This window comes from Bactrocera latifrons, unplaced genomic scaffold, assembly GCF_001853355.1.
Source record: "Bactrocera latifrons isolate USDA-ARS-PBARC rearing strain unplaced genomic scaffold, ASM185335v1 scaffold_6, whole genome shotgun sequence".
Classification (NCBI taxonomy): domain Eukaryota; kingdom Metazoa; phylum Arthropoda; class Insecta; order Diptera; family Tephritidae; genus Bactrocera; species Bactrocera latifrons.
The window spans coordinates 2,810,829-2,834,130 of NW_017537267.1; the positions used below are offsets into that span (position 1 = coordinate 2,810,829).

Sequence of the window (23,302 nt, forward strand, 5' to 3'; positions counted from 1 at the left end):
TTTTTTGAAATTTTGCCCTTTTATCGATAGATTCCTCGAATTTTTCGAATAGCATATTTATACTCACATCTCAATTACAACAATAACGAGTATAACAGTATTACCACAAATCAAATATTATGAGAGAAGAATCTGTGAAGAATCTGAAGAGTCTGTCCTTCAGAAAAAGAAAGAAATCATAATAAAATTTTTAACCATAACGTCCTTTAGGCACCATATAGGGCTAATTGTTTTCGCTATATAGCTTCCCCAAACCCTATAGGCGGTATTAGATAATTTCGTTTTTATAGTTAATTGAAAAGAGTATGTATTTATCTTATATAGTATATATTTTATTTTATCTGTTTTAGTTATATTAAAACAAATAATTGAGATGAGGGTATCACTCATCTTATCATCTCTTTTCGAAGACCAAATTTATAACTAGAACATTTTGAAAGCAGCTCCCATTAGATTTCCGAGACCAAATTATTTATAATCGCCCTATTCCCTAAAATAATTACATATTCGAATCCGCGCAAATTAGTACATCCTTATTTGTTATTGGTTCGATACCTTCCACATTCCTTGTGGTTACCTTGTGGTTATTATGGTTTGCGGCTAACGCGCTTTCGCTGCGACGCATTTCACCACTGAACTGTGTGTTTCGACTAAAATAAACGAGAATATTTCTTCATCAGACTGTTCGCGTGATTTGATCTACACTTCGCAAGGTACACACACATATATGTATGCAGCATAAAAGCATATCTTTAATTTGTGCTTGTTTGTTGGAAAAATACATTTCTTTTTGTAATGCTTGAGTGCTTGTCGCTGGACAGACAAGTTTTATTCATCTCTTTCTTTTTTCGCAAACTTTCTCTACGTTATTATGATGGATGATTATTTCATAAGGTCATCAAAACTGCATGAGCATTAATCGCTAAGCAATGAAAACATAATGAATTTAAGCTCAAATGCCTCAGCTGACTTTGTTGGCGCGTGGAAAGAATGCGGTGATGCTTGTAATTAATATTGCTTACTGTATTTAATATTAATACTAATATGATTCAGGCATGCAAGCAGAAGTTGCACAAAAACATTTAGACATCCGTTACACGCTTATAATTACAGTTAGTGAAAGCTTTAGCAAAACAGGAACATATAATTAAACTCAGAATATGCTTTGTTCGTAGTTATATCACTGATAATGATGAGACGCATAAAATGTTAATGTTGGAAATTAAGCAGGACATGCCTTCGTTTTTCAATCGAATCTAATATCACACCGTTTTCTATAATTCAAAGTTATTAATATTTGCTATTATAAAATTGGTATTTTATTATCTTACAGTTTTGAAAACTAAGAACATTGACCTCAGTTTAAGTTGGTCAACTTATTTTATTTTTATTATTTTTTTTTTTTTTTGTAGTTAGACAAGTTTTGGTTTAAAATTGTACCTATCATTAAGATGTTGCTGCCAAGGTGGAGTTTCGTTTTGACCGCTTTTATTTATATTACTGAGGAAAAATTAGTCAAATTTCAGAAATCTAACACACGTATTCTTATATCTAAAAAAAAAAAACACTCTTCTTTAACAACAATAAACCACTTTCAGCCACTTAAATCTAACAAGCAAATGGTGCAGATTGGATACATCCGTTCTAATGAAGGTATCAAGCTCTAGAGAAAATGATAAAGATGGCAAACTCTCAACAGAGCCACATCTTCAAGCCAAATGAAATTTACTCAACAACGCCTTACAGCATATAGTTCCCTAGCACTTCAGGGGTTACATTGAAGTTACGCGCAAGTTTGAAAATGCGTTTTAGAGTTCTTGGAAGTACAAGGCCAAACTTTAAACGCGTTTTTCGCAAACAGGTGTTTTTAAAGTCGATGAGCAACATTACTCGAAAACGACTTAACCAATTAGTCTTAAAACTTGTCACGAGCTTTCAAAATATATTTTTTTTATATTAATCGCAGTTTTTTTCTTCACCGATATATACATATGTACTATATATTTTCGTTTTCCCAGAAAAAATTCTGGAAAATTCGTTTTTTCGGCCTATCAACTGTATATAACCTCTTAACAGGCGCACATAAAGTGAAATTTAAAATTTAGTATTTATTAGAGTATTAGAGTTCTTTCTTGATATCGAGTATATCAAAAATATTTTTAAAGTTTTATCAAAAAAAAAAAAAAACAATGTATTGAAAAATATGGGACACTCAATCAAATATTAAAAGACATAAATTGTTCAATCATAAAACCATTTCGTGCTTTAGTTTTATCGCACCAAATTTTTGGAGTTTTTCTCTAAGAATACAAAAACAAGCTTTCAGCGTTACTTTAGGTTTATATTCTTTATATATCGGCAAGGTCGATTCCGTGCTTTAGTTTCGTCGCACAATGTATATTCTTATTCATGAGAATATTCACTATACGGCCATTTTTTCCACGAATTCGGGTGCCGCTATACTAATGTTTTCCCCTAATTTAATTTTAATTTAATTAATTCTTAAAATAAATAAAAAATATTAAGTGCGCTACTAGTTTGAAAAAATTATATTTTCAAAAATATGCTTCATTCTTTAAACTTTTAAATTTACTTAAAAAAATATAAAGTTATTGATATAAAAACACTCTGTACTCACCTTTAAAATATACAATAGAAAACTATTACTCTCCTTCATTGCTGTTGTTTGTTTGTTTATACGAACGGCCATGTTGGTTAATTAAAAATCGGCAACAGACGAACATCGAAAGAACGAACGCATGACCTCACGACATTTTACGTACATATGCAAACAACTATATTGAAATAGAAAATAATTCACTAACTTTTCACAACACTAGAAATTACTAATATTTCACAATTTCCATACACTTCAATCTTAGCACCATTAAAAACAATATTTAATAAGAAATACAAATAAATATGTAACTATGCACACTATTTTATTTGCTTTAACACAATTTTGACTTTGTTTAATTTGCACAACTCTAACACATAATTTTAAATATCACAAAATATATGAAAATGCACTTTTACTATTAATTTCTAACGCGTTTATTACTATTTTTCTCGCAACGCGAACCGACGCGCAATTCCAAAGTTGGCTGACCGCAAGTGAAAAATTCCACTTGATTGACTGAGCGAATGTGAAGTGAGTGTGGAGAGTACCCCACGCCAACATTGATGCTGTGGTGATTGTTGTATGTGTCAGAGTATGAATGAGGGGAAGGCTTTCCTTCGCTATCATAACGAAGGTGTAATGCATTTGCATATGAATTACGGTAGTTGTTGCTCTCATTGAAATGTTGTTTTGTTTCCAAATTTACTACATTAGCAGCTACTTTGACGATTGAGGTGCCAAATGAAAGAGCTCTCAACGGCGTTGCCAGATAATAAGGTATGACTTGATATTTTTCTTTGCGTTGTGCTCTTTATTATATTAATCGTTTATACGTATGTATATGCAATGTAATATATGTATTTTTCCATACAAGGAGGTTTGAAAAACTGAAAGCAAAAAAGGTGAATATATGACCATTTAGTTATAAAGCGAATAATAATGTTATATTAACAGAAGGAAATGTTTGTTAGCACTTTTAAGGCCCATTTACCATTTCAAGTAGTTAAGAATAAAAAAGGTGAAATTAATAATAATAACAAACGAAAAAGTTATTTCGGCTGCATCGAAACAATAATATTCTTCACAGCTGCATTGCTTAGATCATATGTTATAATGGTCAGATCTGAACAATATGTGATTGTAGCGGTTCGTTGAATATTAATCTATGCTTAATTTCGGGAAGATATCTTGTTAAGTTTGTATGATAGCTATGGTGGTTCGATACCAGCGATTGACATATGAGCAGCTCTTTCGGGAGGAAGAGGACGTGTGAAAAATTTTAGATCAATGTCTCAAAACCAAGGATACTAATTCGCATACATACAAACTGACCGACAGAGAGTTCGTAACGTCATTTATATATAGTATACTTAATAGTGTCTCCGAAGTAACCTTCTGGTGATACAAACTTCGTGGCAAGCTTATGATACTCTATTCAGAGTATAAATATGAAAACTACTTTGTTTGCTGAAAATTAAAGGATGTGCCTTTCCAAGCTGGACAATCGAAACCAAATTAAAAAATATTTCTATAATTATATAATTTGCCTAATAAAATTATTATTGTTTTCTTAAATTCTACAACACCTTTAGAATATTTAAATAATAAATAAATTTTTAAGTTGATCGAGTAATAGTTTTGGAGATACTCGAGGATCGCAAGGCTAAATACGCCATTTTTCTCGAAACTGTGTCTTTGAAATCGGTTGGCAAGATTTATCGAGAACTACTCAACCGATCTTTATAAAGTTTTCAACAGGTCCTTGAGATACAATTCTTAAAGACTTGGATGAAGTATTTTTTTACAACTAATTGAAAGAAAAGTGTCACGAAATTTAAATTTTTTGTAAAAATGTCTGCCAAAAATCTAAGTTTCAGTTTTTTTCCTTTGTCCAAGTTCTAAGTTAGCGTTTTATCCTGCCAACGCGGGCGCATTTTTTTTCCTAAGGGTCACCGCAAGTGACGTCGCAAAGGCCGAGTGTAAGATATTTTTGTCCAAAAATTTCAGAATTGCTTTGTTAATAGTGCATGTTTGTAACAATAAAAAATTCTACTAAACAATTATATTTAATATTTTATATGAGAAAAAAATTTTGAATAAAGGCAGTCTTACCCGATGAAACCCATGTATAAACCCCTTAAGAAGCATTTTGTTTGGCATACTAATTTCAGATGAGACAAGTTGGCTTAGAAACCGCCTAAGCTGAGAAGCAAGATGAGTAAGGCAATAGATTTTTGTACTTTTCTACGAACAGTCATCTCATACATTACCAATATCTGTTGAGGTGGAGTGAGTTAACTAAGACGAGAATTTGATTCAGTATAGAGACAAACGTTTGTCTTATTAGTTGTAAGATATTAGTTAGAGGCAAGTTTGAAATGAAGCTATCCATTTGCGGTTCAAATCTCGTCGTGTACGCTCGAAAATAACATCGATCAATAGCAAACTGCACTAATGCTGCGACGGCTCGTAACTTTGCTGTAAGAATAAGCCCTACGACCTAACCTAACTTCGGACTATATGGAATAATTAAAGATCTGGAATAGGTTAGAATATTTGATACGTTCTACAATTTTAGAATCTGAGCTCTACGTCCACCCACTAGTAGTGGAATATGACATTGTTGCATTACTTATACTCTAGAAAAATATGTTTGTTTTTACTGCGTCTTCTGTGCAGAGTGCAATCTCGTGAAGGAAATAAAAATACTTAAACATTAATGCCGTCAAATTAAATTCCACTCGAAGCATCACATGAGCAAAAATCAACGACAATAAGAACGCAGCACTAAAACTTAATACCCAACATATAGCAGCATAGAACTACTGCTAATGACTCGTAAAGGCAAACATTTATGCGACATTTGAAGCAACGGTTTTCTAAAGCAATCAGCAGGAAAAAAAACTACAACAACAACAGCAAGCAAACAAAATGTGTAAATTACCGCAACGAGTTACTCACTTGGCGCGTCAACGCTACATGTATACATATATACATGTATATATATATATGTATACATATATTGGGTGCACTACGTCAAAGTCAAACCACTGCCACGCCGTGGCTTAAGATGCTCCCGAAGGGCATCAGCTCGGCAGCAGGGTCGCACATATTTAGTGTGTTAAGGTTGCGGAAAGCGGGTCATGGAAGTTGCGAATACCCGCCATGAATATAACACTTTAAAGCACACACACACACACACACACACACATGGCCACACTGTTATGTGTTAGATTTAACAGAAATTCATATTAGCGACTGCCATGTGAGGTGGGTAATGTGCTCATAGCATTCAAACGGCAAATAGCATTAAGCAAACGCCATTATGTGTGTGTTAATGCGTGTGTGTGTGTGTATGTGGGTATGAGGGTATGTGCGGATGCATTGCGGGTATTAAAAAACACTTGAAAAGTGTTATAGCGATTTCGGCCAAAGTTTGTTATGTTACTTAGTATATATATGCACACACACACACACATATGTACATATACACATTGTGGCACGAAAGGCGAATAAGGCAAAAAAATAAATAAAATGGCAAAGACGCGCTTTCGCATTACACAAATCCCAGCGTATTTAAGCGGCACATACGCTCCGTTATGTAAATGTTATTTCAACTCAGATGTATGGGTTTCGCTGTGCATTCTTTTGTGAAGGAAAACAAATGTTTCTTGCACCGTTTAAGAATCTTAATTCGAAATGCTTATGTTGTCATTTTATTTCAGAAAGGCAAAAGCGTATTGGATGGTGTTGATTTTTTTATGAAATGCTTACTTTTGTCATTATATGTAGAAATCACAATAAGGAGTTTCACGAAAAATTTTGCAACATTTTATAAATATGTATATATATAAAACTGGTTATGCTAAATCCCAATCTAACAGTTCTTAAAAAAAAAACTTCAGTTAGCACTACTAAAAATTTTTCTTACTTGCAGTCACTGCGTCGCCGTCTCGTGGTTGCGATTCAATTCGTGAAAACTACTTCAAAAGAGATTTATAAAATCATCAAATATAGGTGATAGCACTTGTGAGCTTTTCAAAACCCTTACAACAGCAAAACTACGCATTTCCGTTGATCCATAAGTAAGTACATATATATTAACAGTCAAACCATAGAATTCCATATTGAAACAAGTAAGGAAGGGCTAAGTTCGGGTGTCACCGAACATTTTATACTCTCGCATGATAAAGTGATAATCGAGATTTCATTATTCGTCATTTACATATTTTTTTATTTTGCTGTAAATTAATTAGATTAGATCAATTTGTGTACTTTGAGTATTGAATTGTATTTTCATTTATTTTAATTGCATTGAAAAGTTATAGTCCGATTACGACAACTTTTCCACAAGGGATACCTCAGCTCAAATACCGTATTTGTGTAAGGCAGTAAGAAGGCATCACATGGAAATCAAAATAGCGTTATATTGGAAGAAGGCGTGGTTGTGAACCGACGTTTTTCGTTAGTCGGTTAACAGACTTTTAGTGATTTTCAACATAACCTTTGTATGGGAGGTGGGCGTGGTTATTATCCGACTTCTTCCGTTTTTGAACTGTATAATATGGAAATGCCTGAAGGAAACGACTCTATACTGTTTGGTTTATATAGCTACAGTAGTTTCCGAGATATGTACAAAAAACCCCTCCCTAATGCGATCCTTTGTGCCAAATTTCACTTTAATATCTTTATTTATGGCTTAGTTATGACACTTTATAGGTTTTCGGTTTGCGCCATTTTGTGGGCGTGGCAGTGGGCCGATTTTGCCTATCTTCGAACTTAGCCTTCTTATGAAGCCAAGATATACGTGTACCACGCTGCATCATGATATCTCAATTTTTACTGAAGTTACAGCTTGCGCGGACGGACGGACAGACGGACGGACCAACTCTACTCGTCACCCTGATCACTTTGGTATATATAACCCTATAACTTACTCTTTTAGTTTTAGGACTTACAAACAACCGTTATATGAACAAACCTATATTACTCTCCTTAGCAACTTTGTTGCGAGAGTATAACAATGGGTTTGGCTTACCGATGATCAAACTCGTTTTGGAATTTACGGGCTTTTAATAGCCATCGAAACCATTCAGTTCGAACGGAGGAAACAATCGCTGCTCTAGCTGCTGGCATACAAAGCAATCCACTACTTTTACATTACAAAAAGGACCCAACCTATGCACCAACAAATGCCATCCAATGAAAAAATTCAAAATATTTTTATAAGTTTTCGATGAATTGAAAAAATCTCGCTTATATATTTACACTTATCTACAATGTCTGGGTTATTTTCGCACATTGCCTTTTATTATTTTCACAAGTTTTGAAATGACGACTCGTTAGAGAGACATGTCTACTATACATGAATATTTCCACACCATCTACAACAAGTGTTATATGCGTGCGCAGATAAGGTGTCACACAAAATGCCATGACAATTCCCTTTCTGACAAGCCGCAAATGCTTTCCCATATTCATGGCCCTTCTAGCACTGCCTTTTTGCAGTCGAGGGCTGAATGGGCTGGCGAAGCAATAAAATGTTTACTGATGCGTTACAAATATGTTTTCAATAATTTTTTTCCCTTTCATATATAGTGCATTTTGGCATTATAAATATACTGACCAAAATGTTTCACCCAGTGAGCCAAACAAGAGTTTTTGCAAAACGAAAAAATTTATGATAATAATATACCGAAATAAAGGAGTTATACAAATTATTAGAAAATATTTTTTAATTTTGAAGGGGAAAGGAGAGGATCTCTTGACTTCAACTGCGGAAAGAGGACATTAAGTCCGAAGCAAAACTGGCAGGATATTTCAAAAGGCGTGGTAAAACAGTTAAGCAATACTCTCTTTGATGGAGATTATTGGAACTTCCAAGGGTTCTAATCCAGCACATTAGGCATAAGCCATCCAACCGTGGCTTAAAAGCAATATTCCTGGTTTCATAACTGCAGATACGTATGTACGTTGCCTTTTTACTTTCGACGTGGCTTATGTCAGCAATAGTGCATCGGTGAACTAAATGCAATTTTTAGCAAGAGTTTTTCGAACCCGAAGGCCTTACAAGCGAATGGTTGCCTGTTGTTTTGGAAGGACATGCCGCAACTACAGCACTGGAACAATGCATAACCGTAAATTCAACCATTGCTTTGTCAAGAAATACGGAAAACCAACCACCGATGACGATAATACGAGATCTCAAACATCGACTAAAGCAATTGCATTCTTGAGCATTAAACCCATCACTTTGATGAGTAATACACCAAGTGGTCTTGCTTTGGCACCGAATGACTACTTTTCCATACGTAGAAATGTTTTGTAGATACGTCAATCAGAATATAAAAAGTGCTTTGACAAATGGTTCAAATGAATGTAAAAAAAATTAGATCTTAATGGAGAATATTCTGGAAAACATTAAAGCGATTATCGTTTATTAAAATTTGATTTTGTTCTCTAATCCCAAAATATAAAAAGCAACTTACGTAATTCGCCGTTTTAAAATCCAGAAAATATCCTGTCTTAAGCTGTCAAATGCCCAACAGACCGCTATTGATCAAAGGCCGAATCATTTCAGAATTTGGGTGAAAGCAACGCCTAAGCTCGTAATAGAAATTATGACTTATTGTTTTACGAGATAGTATTTAAATAAATAAATAAAAATGTGAAAAGGAAACATTTTTTTGCTTCAAATTAGCTCAAATCCAACGACAAAAAAAAATATTATGATAAATAAATATAGACAATGATCGAAGTATTAGTTAAAAATTTGATTTTTGAAATAAAATGGCGGATTCCTTAGAGGGTTTTTTTGAAATTTACATTTTAGAGGGACTCGAATCGAACTATTATCATTAATATTAATTCTTCGATAATTACATGTAAAACAAGAAGGTCGTGTGAAATTTCCAGCCAGGTCGGCCTTCAAAAAGTCACTCATTGTATCAATCATGTACAAGATTTTTGTTCAAACAAAGCCACTTGTCTTAACCGCAGCCAAAGTGGATTAGATCGTGAACGCACTCCTCCCCACACACGAAGAAAGGTCTAGTGTTTCAAAACAGACCCTAAGACTTCCACAATTACCCCAATTCACCTTCGAAGAGCTACAACTAGGCACTGGCAAGTTCAAGACTCACAAATCACTTAGTTCGCACAGGATCTCAGCAGATATGCTGAAGACAATCACTGCAAAGCGACCGGCAGTAATGGTGAATATGTACAACGCCTTCCTCGAAGTCGTAATATTCCCTGAACCCTGGGAAAATCAGGCGCTAATTAACAAGGGAAAAGGAGATCCCAACTTGTCATCAACATACTGTCCACTATGCACGCTTTACACAGCGGAAAGCTCTATAAAAGCCTATTTAAACCGAGACGCGAGGCGGCTAACAACGAAGCTGGAGCTCGACTCACACTACCTAGGCGTAAGACCGGACCCCAGACTACCTTCTGAGAACAAATCCAGCACGCCACAGGAAAGGAAACTCCTAATGTCGATGACTATCAGATTTAGGAAGATATGCTTAAAACGGAAACGCGGCGTAATGTACTGGCTAGAGTACATCGAACCCCCAGACCTCAGACTTGCATCAGCTTACCGAACAGTATCAGGTGATCCCATATTAGTAATAAACGGTTATGCCAAATTTAATCTTGGTTCATACGAAAGGAAAAGCCTGTGGGAGAAGACGCCCGAAAATAATAAGAGCGCAATGGAACACATAAAGAAAGATACCATAACAACATGGCAATGAAGATGAGAAAGTGAGAGTCGCGGCAGATGAACCACCAGACTAATAAAAATTAATAAAACTATGGGCAAGCCGCAAATTCGTAAAGTCGACTTTTACACAACTCAACTGTTATCCGGTTACGGACACTTCAAAAAGTACCTCCGCAAAAAGGGAAGATTCGATAAGCCTATTTAAGTGTTTCGGAAAGCACATAATTCAAATAATTATTATTTTTTTTTTAATCTTGGCTGCTTTGTTTTGTTATATCCAGCACAGTTAATTTTTTATCATTAGCATCTTTATAATTAGCCTGTAATCCATAGATGGCGCTGCTATTACTGTTAAATTTATAATATTTGTACTTTTTTACTTCACTGGGACAGGACACCCGCAAATGCTTTCACACATTAGTGTAAGCACTCAAGCGTACGCATACTTTTAGGCGCTTTGCCCGAAATGCTTGCACACTCGAAAGTTTTTACTACGCTTCACGCGAACCTTTTCAGTCGTCACCAGTTGGGCATTTATTTGTGCATTTGTCCCGTTATTTTTAGGGTTTTTTGCGCTGTCAGTGTTATTTTATATCCACTATACAAGTATCTCTTTTGACAGCTACAAAAACAAAACCCTTTACAATTGTTGAATGAATTGAATGACAACAAAGAGAAAACCAAGAAAATCAATAAAAAAATGTTTGGCCAATGTCGCAGAAGAAATTAAATAATAAAATGAAAAATGCGAAAAAATGTATATAAAATAAATAAAAATCGAAATAAAAGAAAGCGAAACGGATAACATAAAAACGTGTTGTTGCCATTGTTTCTTGTTGTTATTGTACCAGTGGGAGGTGCGTAACTTAAATAAAATGTTACTTAAACGAATACTCATATTTTTATATATTTCTCCGATATTTGATTATGTGAAGACAAAGGAGATTTCTCAAGGGCATTTACTCATACAAATATACAGAATAAATTCGAAATGGATGTTCCGTTAACTGAAAGGATACTCAACAGTTATATAGTTGAAATTTCAGCTTAAAATGCATGCATCTAGATACACAGTAGTGTTCAACGAAATATATGCACGAACCCAAAAGCTACCAGTCAAAAAATAATTTATTAGACGATAAATTTAATCACATATCGAGTTCTTATGAATCCAAACAAAAAATATATTTCATGTAATTCTTTAATACGTAGGTTGCCTATTATTTTTCGGGATTACAAACTGCTATCGAATATTGCTTTATTGCTTTATTATTTATTTATTATTTCAAAATATTCTCCATTAAGATCTATTCTTCCAAAAAACATGCAACCATTTGCTTGAAAGGGTTTCGTGCGCGACACACCTTTTGTTGGATTCGGTTCGTCTTGAAACACCCACACAGTATATTTATTTTTTTTCGGGCGATTTCATACAGGTAGACGTGTTTCGAAACAACTCTATGATATTTTTCTAACTCTTCTCTCAACCTATCGACAAAAGCTGTTTTTTGAACATTCGACAATTGATGCGGACTCCAAGGTGAACAAATTTTTTTTTGTACTGTCAATTGTCCACGCAATATTAAGGGTATGCTAGTAATGCCTATGCAGAGTTTTCCGAAAAGTAATAGGACTGATTTTGTTTCGCCGCGGATGGATGGTCAGTCGTCTCTGAACACCTGGAGAGTCAGAACAAACATTTTTTCGCGCGACGTGTTTCTGTGAGTGATGCAAGCCGAAAATGCAGCTTTTATTAGAGCGGAGGCACGCGATTTAATGAAATGGAACTCGGTAAATCTGCGACAGAAACATTTGATATGATCAAGCAGGCTTGCACAGATATTGCTTTAGCCCGAAATTGTGTGTTTCGGTGGCACCAGGCCTTATTGGAGGGCCGGCAAGAAGACCGTGCAGGGAGACCGGCGACCTTGACAAACACCGTCAATATGACTCTTGTGTGCAAAGTTTTGAACTCAAACCGTCGACTAAGTATTCGTTTAATTGCTTAAATGGTAAATCATCAAAATCTGTGGTTCATGACATTGGGAAGGAGCACTTCATCGTGATCCCGAAAGTGCTCACTTTCTTGTGAACAGCTACCTAACCAAGGCCGGCATCTCAACGCTTCCGCAACGCTTTTTTTGAGTTTCTTGCCTGAAAAGGCAAGCATTTTTAGACGACGAAAAGGATCCAAGCGGCGCGTACCTCAGCTTTGCCGTGACGCCTTCAATGTTTGCAAATCGCGTTGTCAGCGCTGCATCGACGCAGAAGGAGCCTATTTTGAAAGTTCTTAAACAAATTTTAACGTTTGTTTTAATAACTTCGAAAATCGACGCAGTCCTATCACTTTCCGGACATATGCTGTAGTTGTCTCTATCTCAAGACGATCTGGCTATATTTCTTTGCGCACAGCATCAATATTTTTCGCAAGAACAACTCATTTTGAACGACCTTCACGAAATCCCTCTTGTAGTGATCTACGACCTCGGTTGAAATCACAATCGTTAAACACTGGCCTCGGATGAAGCTTCAACGCCATAAATTCAATTAAGTTTATCAATGCACCGTAGCTGAGTTAACTCACGTCGAAAGTTGTGAAACATAATCGCGCAAAGTGCTCACGATTTATTTCCATTTTTTGGCCGAGGGGAATATTTCAAGTTACTGTAAACATACTTGAGTTGTTTTTAAAACAAAGCTCTGAGTATTTAAGACATCAAAAATGTCAAACTTTATGATCAAGCCGGATGGCAAAACTAGGGTTGCCAAATTTGGAAATATAAAAAGCAACCTTCATATATCTTCTATTGAAAAATGGTGGCATTGAAAAAAACCAAACATAGACGGACCCGTTTTGAAATTGCCATCAAATATGCAAATCAATGAGATAATAGCTTGCACTATGGCAATATCAAATATTCTAAAGATACGCATGTGGAGAAGTGTAGCTAATATGGGCCAGTGTTTCAATATTACATGAATAGCAACGTCGTAAAGCATCAGCAAAATTCGTTAGAGACGCGATTCCGCTGTTGCAGGTTATTTTGCTTAATAAATTTTTATGTAGTTTGAATAGATAGAAAGTAAAGCTTCTCTAGCATATTTATGTAGAAACATAAATTATTGAAATATCAAAAATTACTGAGAAAATCAACCACATTTATACCGAAATCGAGGATGTCGGTGATTTTAATAAGAACATTAAAAATCTTAGAACTGTCAATGTTCTGTTAAGCTCGAGGAATTTCGCAATCGCTGTCATCTACATTCTAACTCTTAAGCAATTGAAGGATGGGATTACATCCAGCTTGAGTCTCTCAAGTCTCTTCTAAATCTTTAAAAGCTTGAATTACACATTGGTTCATATTTCACCCAAATTTTGAATCCATTAAGAGCTGAGCTATGCGCTCAAAGCGAATGCGTAAACATTTTCTTAGCCGCCTCTGTAGGTTGTATGTAAAGTTACCTCGTTGGGCAACAACATCTGAATTTTTATTATATTCGCATATTTACTGTTTGACTTAAAGCAAATATTTTTCCTATGAACAATAAATTGAATTGAGACAATTTCTAGTGAAAACAGCAAAGTTTTGTCATATATAAAAGTGATTATATTTCATAAGAAGCCTCTTAAGAGAATGAGAGCTAGTTTTGGTTTAACAATATATTTGATTTACCACATTTTACTTGTTGAAGTCATTTTCACATTAAAGTTTTGATTCAAGTTAAGTTGACTAGCGGAGGATCTCAGCGTCTTTCAGGCTAAGAAACTATAATGCGTTGAAAAATGGAAGGTATTATGAGCCGACGCTTATAACAAAAGTTTGGCAATTGATTAACCCATTTACAACCATTGTACTCGCTTGTGTACAGAAAATCAGTCAAGTTTAGGTATGTGGCGTAACTCAATGCTAAGTATTTGCACACAAATTTTTGATCATATGCGTAGTTTTATATCTAGCAACAACAAAAAAAAAAAAAATACATTCGCTTCACGCGAATTCATAACGGCACTCTTTGTGGCGCCAACTTCTGTGCGGTTTTCTCATATTGTGTGATTTTGTGTCCTTAGTCATAATTTTGCTGTTGATGAGCTATTATCTCTCAGTTGTTAGTTTTAAAATTGTGTGTTGTGTGAGATAAAACTAAAGAGATCAATTTTACAAAAAAAAAAAAACATTTCAAAAACCTATTCTTATTTGAGGTATGTGCCTTTTAAAAGTTGTGTACCCGCTTAGGTACAATGGCAAAATGTGTAGGTGAAATAAAAAATTGTATCTTTTGATTAGGATGGCTATTTCCACTTCGTGTTTTTATGGAAAGAGATATAAACAACTTTCACAGGCTTTAACTGACAACGCGGCTGACGATGAGGCAGATGACGTCGATATCGTTATGATTCTTCCTGATGTCGATGTCAATACTGACGAAGAGAAAGGTGATGAAGATAACATGAATGAAATAAACTTGCCTGGCGACGTTGCTGGATGCGTTGAAGTATTCAATAGTTTGATAAAGATGTTGTACAACTGATCATAGAACAAACTCATTTGTATGCTTCTCAAAAAAAATCGCATAAATCTATATTCGACGAAGATGATCTAAAAGTCTTTTTAGGCATTTGATTTTACTCTGATTACCATTCAATGCCAAGAGAATCTATGTACTGGCAATTGGATGAAGACACGTTATCACCTCTTCTAAGCAATAACATTTCTAGACACAGATTTTTGGAAATAAAACGCCACATTCATTTACAAACAATAATGAAATTGACAAGTCTGATAAAATGCCAAAAACTCGCCCACTGCGAATCTATTATGCGAAAAGTTTCACAGGTGGGGTTTTATGCACGAAAAGCTTTCAATTGACGAGGCAATGGTAAAATATTTTGTCCATCATTCAGCGAAACAATTCATCAAAGGAAAGCCCGTAAGGTTTGGATTTAAAAATTAGATACTCACATGTAGCTGTGGGTACTTGTACCAATGTGATACTTACTGTGATGCTAAAAATGTTGATAGTGATACAAGACATCTTCTCCTTGGATCTCGAGTTGTGTTCGATCTAATAAAAACCATAAATAACCCCAGCGATCATATTATCTATTTTGACAATTTTTTCACAAGTCATGAACTTCTACGTATGTTGCGGGAAAAAACTTCAAAGCCGTAGGAACAACGAGAGAAAATAGAACTGAAAAATGTCCTTTGAATCCAAAAAAATATTTCCAAAAACAAGCAAGAGGATATTTCGAGATCAAATACCAGCACAATAATAAAATATTGTTTGTCAAGTGGAATGACGTCGTAACTATGGGAACTAATTTTGATACGGTTGAACCGTTGAAATACGTAAAGCGTTGGTCAAAACTGGAACAAAAAAGATAAGTATACCTCAACCAAATTTACTTTCAAATTACAACCACGGTATGGGCGGTGTTGATCTACATGATCAGGCCGTAAATGTATACAAAATTGGGATTCGAGGCAAAAAATGGTGGTGGCTACTGTTTACTTCGATGATGTGCTGCACAATGGTAAACGCTTGGAAGCTGTACAAAGACGTGAATAATAGTACCAAAGATTTGCTTGAGTTCCAAGGTGACATTACGCGATACTACCTACGACACTACACATTGAAAACATATTCTAAGCGCGCGTTAGCTCCAAGTGTTTCTACAGCTGGAGACCACATTTTCCAAAGAGAATCCTCAAGCCTCTTAGATGCAGAGTCTGCCATAAACGAATCAGGTGGATTTGCGAGCCATGTGGTACTGCGTTGTGCGTGGAACGCGACTGTTTTAAAATAGCCCACCCATAAATATTTTATACACTTTTGACCATTGTACTCGTGTGGTTACAGCAAAATTGTCGTATATGTAAGAAAAAAAAAATAATTAATTTTTTTTTTGTTCATCTCTGCGATGGTATAAATCAATAAAAAACTGAAAATTTTAAATAAACTCATTTAAATGGGTTAAACTCTGACATGCTTGTATTGGTGGCTCAAGAGCATATTTTGAAGGCGATATTGTGGATTTCTTTTTGAATACTAATATTATTATATAATATTTGGCAATTCAATTTTCCGACAAGGTATGGATCGATGATGGAGCATGGATCATGCGTAGAAGTTCACGCAAGTGAGGAAAATTCTCTGATTGCCATTCACTTAGGAGTGGCCAGAAACGATTCGTTTACATATGGCTCAAACAGCACACGACTTCAGGTCCTAGCCAAAGAACATCCGTTTGAAGGCGAGCTAAAGTGAGAAGGCGAAACATCCCCTACATAGGGTTGTGCGCTGGGTTTGAGACCCGTCATGTAAAAACGCTCTGAATGAACTGTAAAAAACAGCCCTTATTGATGACGACCATAGCGTTTCAAACAAAGCAAATCTCCTTCATGCCACTTTTTCAATCTACTCTTGGAGAAAATAATTCGAGCTGGAGAACTAAATAGGGCAGGTACTGTCTTCTAAAAAAGTGTACAAATGCTAGCGTATACCAATGATATTGATAACATTGGCTACAACAGCCACGCCGTTAGTTCCGCTTTTTCTACACTGGATAAGGTTGCGAAGCAAATGTCCTCTGTCCTCTGTGTATTGGCAACGATGAATACCGCAGTCGATGGAATGACGAGCTGTACGGACATTGGCATACATAGCTCATGAATTAAGAGGCAGCGACGCTGGCTAAATCACTCCAGCTCTGATAGTGTTCGACGCATTACCCACCGGGGAAGCAAAGGAAGGTAAAGACATCCACTCCGTTGGAAAGACTAGGGGGAGAAGGAAGTGTCCACAATTGGAATCTACAATTGGCGCAAAACAGCGAAAAGAAAGAATTCACTATTGTGAAGCAGTAACCGCATAAGCAGTATCTACGCCAATAAACAAGAAGAAGAAGAACACATACAACATATTAATAACATATTGCAACTAGTTTATTGTTTCTTCAATCATGACTACAGTGCAAAGTAAGAACAGATATATAACTTTCTCTAGATAAGTGGTATTGTTGTTTAGCATTTTTTATTTTTTTTATTTATTTATTTTTTTTTTTTTTTTTTTGTTTGCCTTCAAAAGGATGTTCCTTTCTAATACGTTCCCTTTTAATCCAGTCGATCCTTTAGTGTCTCTCCAAAGCCCATTTCATTTATGAAAGTATATAAAGTGAACGAAAACTTGGCGATCTTGAATGAGTACGAAACGAAAATTAACTGTACAAAACAAGACTAACATTTCTATTTACCGACAAGTTGGTTCTCAAATTAATTACAAACAATGTGATTGCGGTAAAGGAGATCTCTTTCTGAGCGCGTTGCATGAAATAGATAATCAATTTGTGGCAACGTTTATCCAAAGCCAACCAGTTGCAATGGAAAATCGCTACTGGTAACTTAGCGCTGTCCGCCTCGAGCATCGAAGCTTGATAACAGGTGGGAATGGTCTGCCAAAATACGGGCAAGAGATAAACCAATGTGACCAGCTTGGTCGATGCGTCGCCAAATACGAACATGTTGAGCATACAGACGCAGAGTATAACGGCGTATATAGTAAATTGAAAGAAGGTGGTAAGAGAAAGGATCTTACCAACGGTATCGGAAATCCTTTGGAGTTGTAAAAGTCAAAGTAAATTATATGTAGCGTTTTAAGTGTGTGTTAGATATAAATTAAACGATACTCACTGCAGTAATTCTTGATGTGAAACGATACAATCGACTAATTCTTCAAAATTCTCCTGATCACTAAAATCGGGATTAAGGCCCAAACGACTCACGCGATCCGTCAAGAGATTGACATGTGTACGCAGAGCACGTATATATAAAGCAGGAAACGAGTCAATTGTCAAACTCATTTGTAGCAGTTCCTGCAGAAATACTACCTCAAAGATGAAGTGAAGCCAAAATCTCAAATTGGATTCTGGCAGCCAATCAATGAATGGCAAGTTATTGCCATTCGGGTATTCATGTATGCAAAGCGCTACCAACCAACTTGATGTGCCAAACAACCAATACACAATGCAAAAAACAACAAATATCCGTGTGCAAGTTTTAACCGAATCTCGGATTTGCATCTGATCTTGCGGTCTCTGATAACGTTTATCCAAAGCGTTGAAAATCTTTCCGATGTCATCCAAACGGTCAATATTGGCTTTAATATAAACAGCTTTCAAAGGAAATGCAATACTATTAATAGCGACTCCTAAATGCGCAAGTAAGATTGTTATTGGTAAGGAGTGCATTGTTTTTACCACACCAGAAAAAAAGAGATAAGGGCAGCTAAAAATGCAACTCCAACAAATAAGCTGATGAATTACGTCGACAATACGTTGCGGTCTCTTCGGTGCAAAACCGATTGCAGCAAAACTGCGCGACAAGAGTACAAATGATTCAATTGTCACGAAGTCATCCTTGCCGCGACCATAAAATAAATCGCCGATTTTACGCATTTCGTTGCTTCCTTCGGTCGCTTAAAATAATCTCTAAAACCAACAGTTGCCGACAGGAAATATTTTCTGTTGTACTGCTGCTTCTCTTTCCTCTTAAGCGATTCCTTGAACTGGTCAGGCGTTTTTGGCTACAATATTTCACAAAATCTCTGCATGAACTGGGGTCTTCCTTCCTTCCTTCGAAATTTTTAAGGGCAAATACTGATGTCCACTCCTCTTCTTTTACTTTTTGGAAATATTCACAACAATTTTGTTTAATCCAGTAAAAACAAAAAAATATTCAAAAAAATTTCAGGTAAAGTCAGTCAATCAGAAAACACGTCTGCAAGCTTTGCTTGCTAATTTGTTCTGCGCTAAGGTTTACGTTCTCGTAGTGCTAAATAGTCCACGAAGTCTTAACATATTATTTAATTGCTGTAGATATGTAGCACAAATAATTGTTGAAATTTAAACCCAAGAGAATTTACTTCAGCCCTAAAATTACTCCTACTTATTAGTCAAAAAATATAAATCAGTGGCTATTCGTGAAAAGATTTTACAGACAGATATCAGTGGAACCAAATTTATTAGTGCCGCCAGGGGGGAGTCTACATGAAAATGACAATAAACCTCAACTAGTAATAGAAACCTCATTTAGTTTGATAGTAGTGCATTTCTTTACAGGGTAAATACCAAGACTTAAGAGTTTTCCTATAAGAAGCACGTTCAATATGGACAGCCCTAACAGCCCTAAGTCACACAACTTCTTGGAGGCCTATCATCATGATCACCATGTTAAAAACTCCGGATCTTGAACCGCTCTACATGGACGGTAGCGATGTTATCAGCTTCATTTTGAAAGAAGTAAGGACCAAACACTCCCCCAGACCAAAAACCACATCAAACTGTCAATATATAGTCGAATGCAACAGTTGTTCATAAATAATTTGTGGATTTTACTCGCACCAAAATCGACAGATTGATTACCAGACCACTAAGCTGAAAGTGAGCCTCATAGGAGAACATGATTAGAAAACAACTATTTCGATAATAAAATTGAATAATTTATAATTTACAGATCATGACATATGAAAAATGGTCGAGACGGCACTAAGAAACCATATCGTCCTTATTGGAAAATACGGTATATATACATAAATATGTTTTGATGTAAATTTTCGCACTGTTGACCAATGCCAATGTGAATCTGGCAATTGAAAACTCAATGCATATTTCATTGATGTATAAAATCAAATATTCTAATTCGTGTGAAATTATTGTACATAAACATTGTTGTAAACAGTTACGCATATTGGAAAACATTGCCCATTGTCAAAGTAATTATTATGACAAATATATGATTTGCTGAACACATATGAAAATTTTAAGCGAAATCTATAATATACTTCACAGGCCTCTTCCTCTTTATTGACGTAGACACCGCTTCACATGCCTAGGTTACTTGTATTGCGAAATACTTCTAGTAAATCAAATCTCAAAAAAGTTTGCAAAGAGTGCTGCTTATTGACTCAATGGAGTAGTTATGAAAAAACGCCACGATTTTAGCTCAATTAACCTCAATCGAATCTCGAAACTGCAGTTGATCTGCTTCTTTAACTTGTCATTTATTTACTGAAGTGGGCAAACCCCGCCATCATGACTTATCAAACTATGTAGTTCTAAGAGAAGACGATCAGTCTCTATACATTACCACAAGCTTCGTCATGGATAGTGCAGTTTACGACAGTCTAACCACAGCAATTCTCTCTTTTTGTCGTGATAACAGACTAAACACAGGTAGGCAACCGTCTCCAGACGCAAATGGTAGTATTCAAGGAAACTTTTCAGAACTACTTTATAAATACATAGATAAAAAAACTTTTTCATTTGTGATTCCCTTCACTAAAAATTCTTATTCCCTTCACTAAAAATTCTTGTCAAGATATTAAATCAAGGCTTAATTGGACTTTTCTCCTAAACGAAGCTACAACACTGATGTCGTCAGCATACTTCAATTCATCAAAACCAATAGCTATTACCGCTCTAAATAGAAAAATTGTACTTTTTAAAATGGAAGGTTATCAGTTACTTATTACAATAAGTTTTCAAACTTTTTTCGAAATGGAAAATGAATATTGCGATATCTTCAATGAAGTAAAATTACTGCAAATTTCTATACCCCTGTCTCTTTTGAATTTGAGAAGCTTTGAAAGCATGACCTCGAAAGTTTTTCGAGTAGTGGTTCATAGGCTTTTGAAATGTATTGAGAAGAATAATCTTTATGGAGAGGATGCAAATGAAGATATGCAAGAGTCGGTAATTTATTACTACATTAAATAGCGTTAAGTTAAAACATACAAAGAAGAACTAAGTTCGGGTGCATCCGAACATTTTATAATATGGCTACTTGCAAGCATGAAATCCAGGAAAACAATCTGGGTAGTGGCGAAATTTCATTTAAAAAAGTTGTGAAAATTTTCAACATTCATTATTTGACCAAACTGAATGGCTTATGAAGAACATATACGGCAGATGGTATTCTACTCTAGAAATCAAATTTTGGGCAGTTTTTTCAATTAAAAAAAAAACCAAAAAATATTTTTACTATCCATTTTTTGTATGGTATTTTTATTGATATCTTAAGAATACAGAAAAGAAATTGTGCAAAAAAATATTAAAAATTTAAATAATTAGAGGGGAGGAGAGACAGGTGTAAAAACAAATGGCGCATCCTGGTGACATTGACCCTGACTCTCCTGGTGGACTGAAACAAAAAATCCAACGAAATTCCTAATCAGTAAGAATGTTGTTATAGTCCCTATTTCAGGGAACACGAAAAAAAAATTTTTTTTTTGAAAAATGGCGACTGCCTGAAAATAAAAATAATTTTTTACGCTTTTTCTTTGTTTGAAATTCCTGATTTTTTTTTTTTAAATATTAAAATCAAAGGCTTAAGGATTATATAAAGATAAAGGATTATATAAAGAAGGTTCACACAAAATTTCAAGTAAATCGGTTGTATAGAACTTCAGATAATGCCGGTACTGTGTGGAAAAAAGTAGTTTCGAGAAAAACGCGATTAAAAAAGTGAATCTACCTGCGTACCGGGCTAGGTACTGCGTCACTAAATTAACTGTAGCTCTAAAATAATTTTAATTTTTAAAAATCCTTTGGAGGATATGTTCTTAAGGGTGTAAACTTTAAATATATGAAAAAAACGAATTTTTAAAAATTCTAGAGCTGAATACCCCCTTAAAATAAAAAAAACCGAGAACCCCAACATCCTATAAATTGGAGTTTAAGTAACTTGTGAACCAATTTGACATATTTTTGGTACTAAACTTGTATGTTAAATGTTTAGTTAATTCTTCTATTACCTGTTGACCAATATATACGGTAAAAAACCAACGGGAAGGTGTATGGGAGATAGGGATAGTATAGTCCCCATTTTAACTATTTTTGATATTACTATTTTATTAACAGATAATCTTTGAGTTATATTCAGCTACCTCACAAAGCATGGATTGTATTAGCTACATGTCGGCTAGGACAAGTTTTCATACGATTTAATCACTCTTATGCACGCTCTTCCAATTTATTTAAGTTAACTCACAAATTGACCGATATTTGCGGCATAAAATCTGCCGGAAGTTGAAATATATTTCTGTTAGGTATTTGGGAACTCCATTTTTTTCCATGGAAATAACAGTACAGTTTCTCTCTAAGTTTCTGCAATATATCTTACAGATTAACCAATAATATGGGCTCCACAATTCGGCATCTAGTGAATTGAACATTTTTGATCTGATTCAAATAATTTTTGGTCATAAGCTGGCACACTTCAAAGGCAGTATACAGACAGAGCTTTATCCTGATACCTCCATTTCTGCTTAATTTGTATACTGTAAAGGGTAATAATCAAATGGAATTTAAATTTGTTTAAAATGAGAAGTAGGCATGTTATTAGCCCGATTTCAGCTATGGGTTTCCAACAAAAAAGCATGTTGCCACACCCATCGCCGAATTATGGCACCGGCTCCTATAAAGCCCTCCTCTCTGATATCGGGAGCAAAATTTTATGTTTCTGACGCGTTTATGTCTTGATTTATCACCCTTTTAATGGAAAGTGGACGGGGTTATCCTATCATATAATTTTACTTCATCGGTAGGGGTGTTTAATCGATTTGTCCTGTGCAAAATTGGGTGATATCACTTGAGCGGTACATTAAACCTATTAGAGGGTGGGCCACGTCCATTTATTTTTTTAATTTTAGCCACAGCTGTCCCTTGCTCCCACAATCCCCAGTGCCAAATGACAATTTTATGTCTTAAATTATAGCTTAGTTATGGCATTTTATACATTTTCGATAAATGACGGCGTGGAATAGATCCGATTACCCCAAATATCGAGTAGGTGAAATATTATTGAAATATGATAAGAATTTTATTTGACCTTTGCAAGTTGCGATAGCATAAGATGTTCGGTTTCACCTGAACTCAACTTCTTACTTTATTC

At 35.2% G+C, this 23,302-nt stretch overlaps 2 protein-coding genes across 3 annotated transcripts in view; both read right to left on the reverse strand.

Moving 5' to 3' along the window:
* The window catches only part of LOC108974921, a 164,135-nt gene extending 160,655 nt beyond the window's left edge, over positions 1-3,480 (reverse strand). The window contains exons 1-2 of one of the 2 annotated variants that reach the window (XM_018943043.1): positions 2,937-3,480; positions 2,639-2,795 (exon numbers count right to left, since the gene is read on the reverse strand). The gene's annotated coding sequence lies outside the window, so the exon portion shown is untranslated. Of the gene's footprint in view, positions 1-2,638 lie in introns of both variants that reach the window. The other variant, XM_018943042.1, reaches the window with a different exon arrangement.
* Positions 3,481-17,467: 13,987 nt separating this feature from the next.
* Positions 17,468-18,807, reverse strand: LOC108974922 (odorant receptor 43b-like). Its single transcript, XM_018943047.1, has 3 exons — positions 18,044-18,807; positions 17,608-17,965; positions 17,468-17,548 (listed from the first exon to the last, which is right to left on the reverse strand). Exons 1-3 carry the CDS (start codon positions 18,805-18,807, stop codon positions 17,468-17,470), a joined length of 1,203 nt encoding a protein of 400 aa, XP_018798592.1.
* Positions 18,808-23,302: the final 4,495 nt, after the last annotated feature.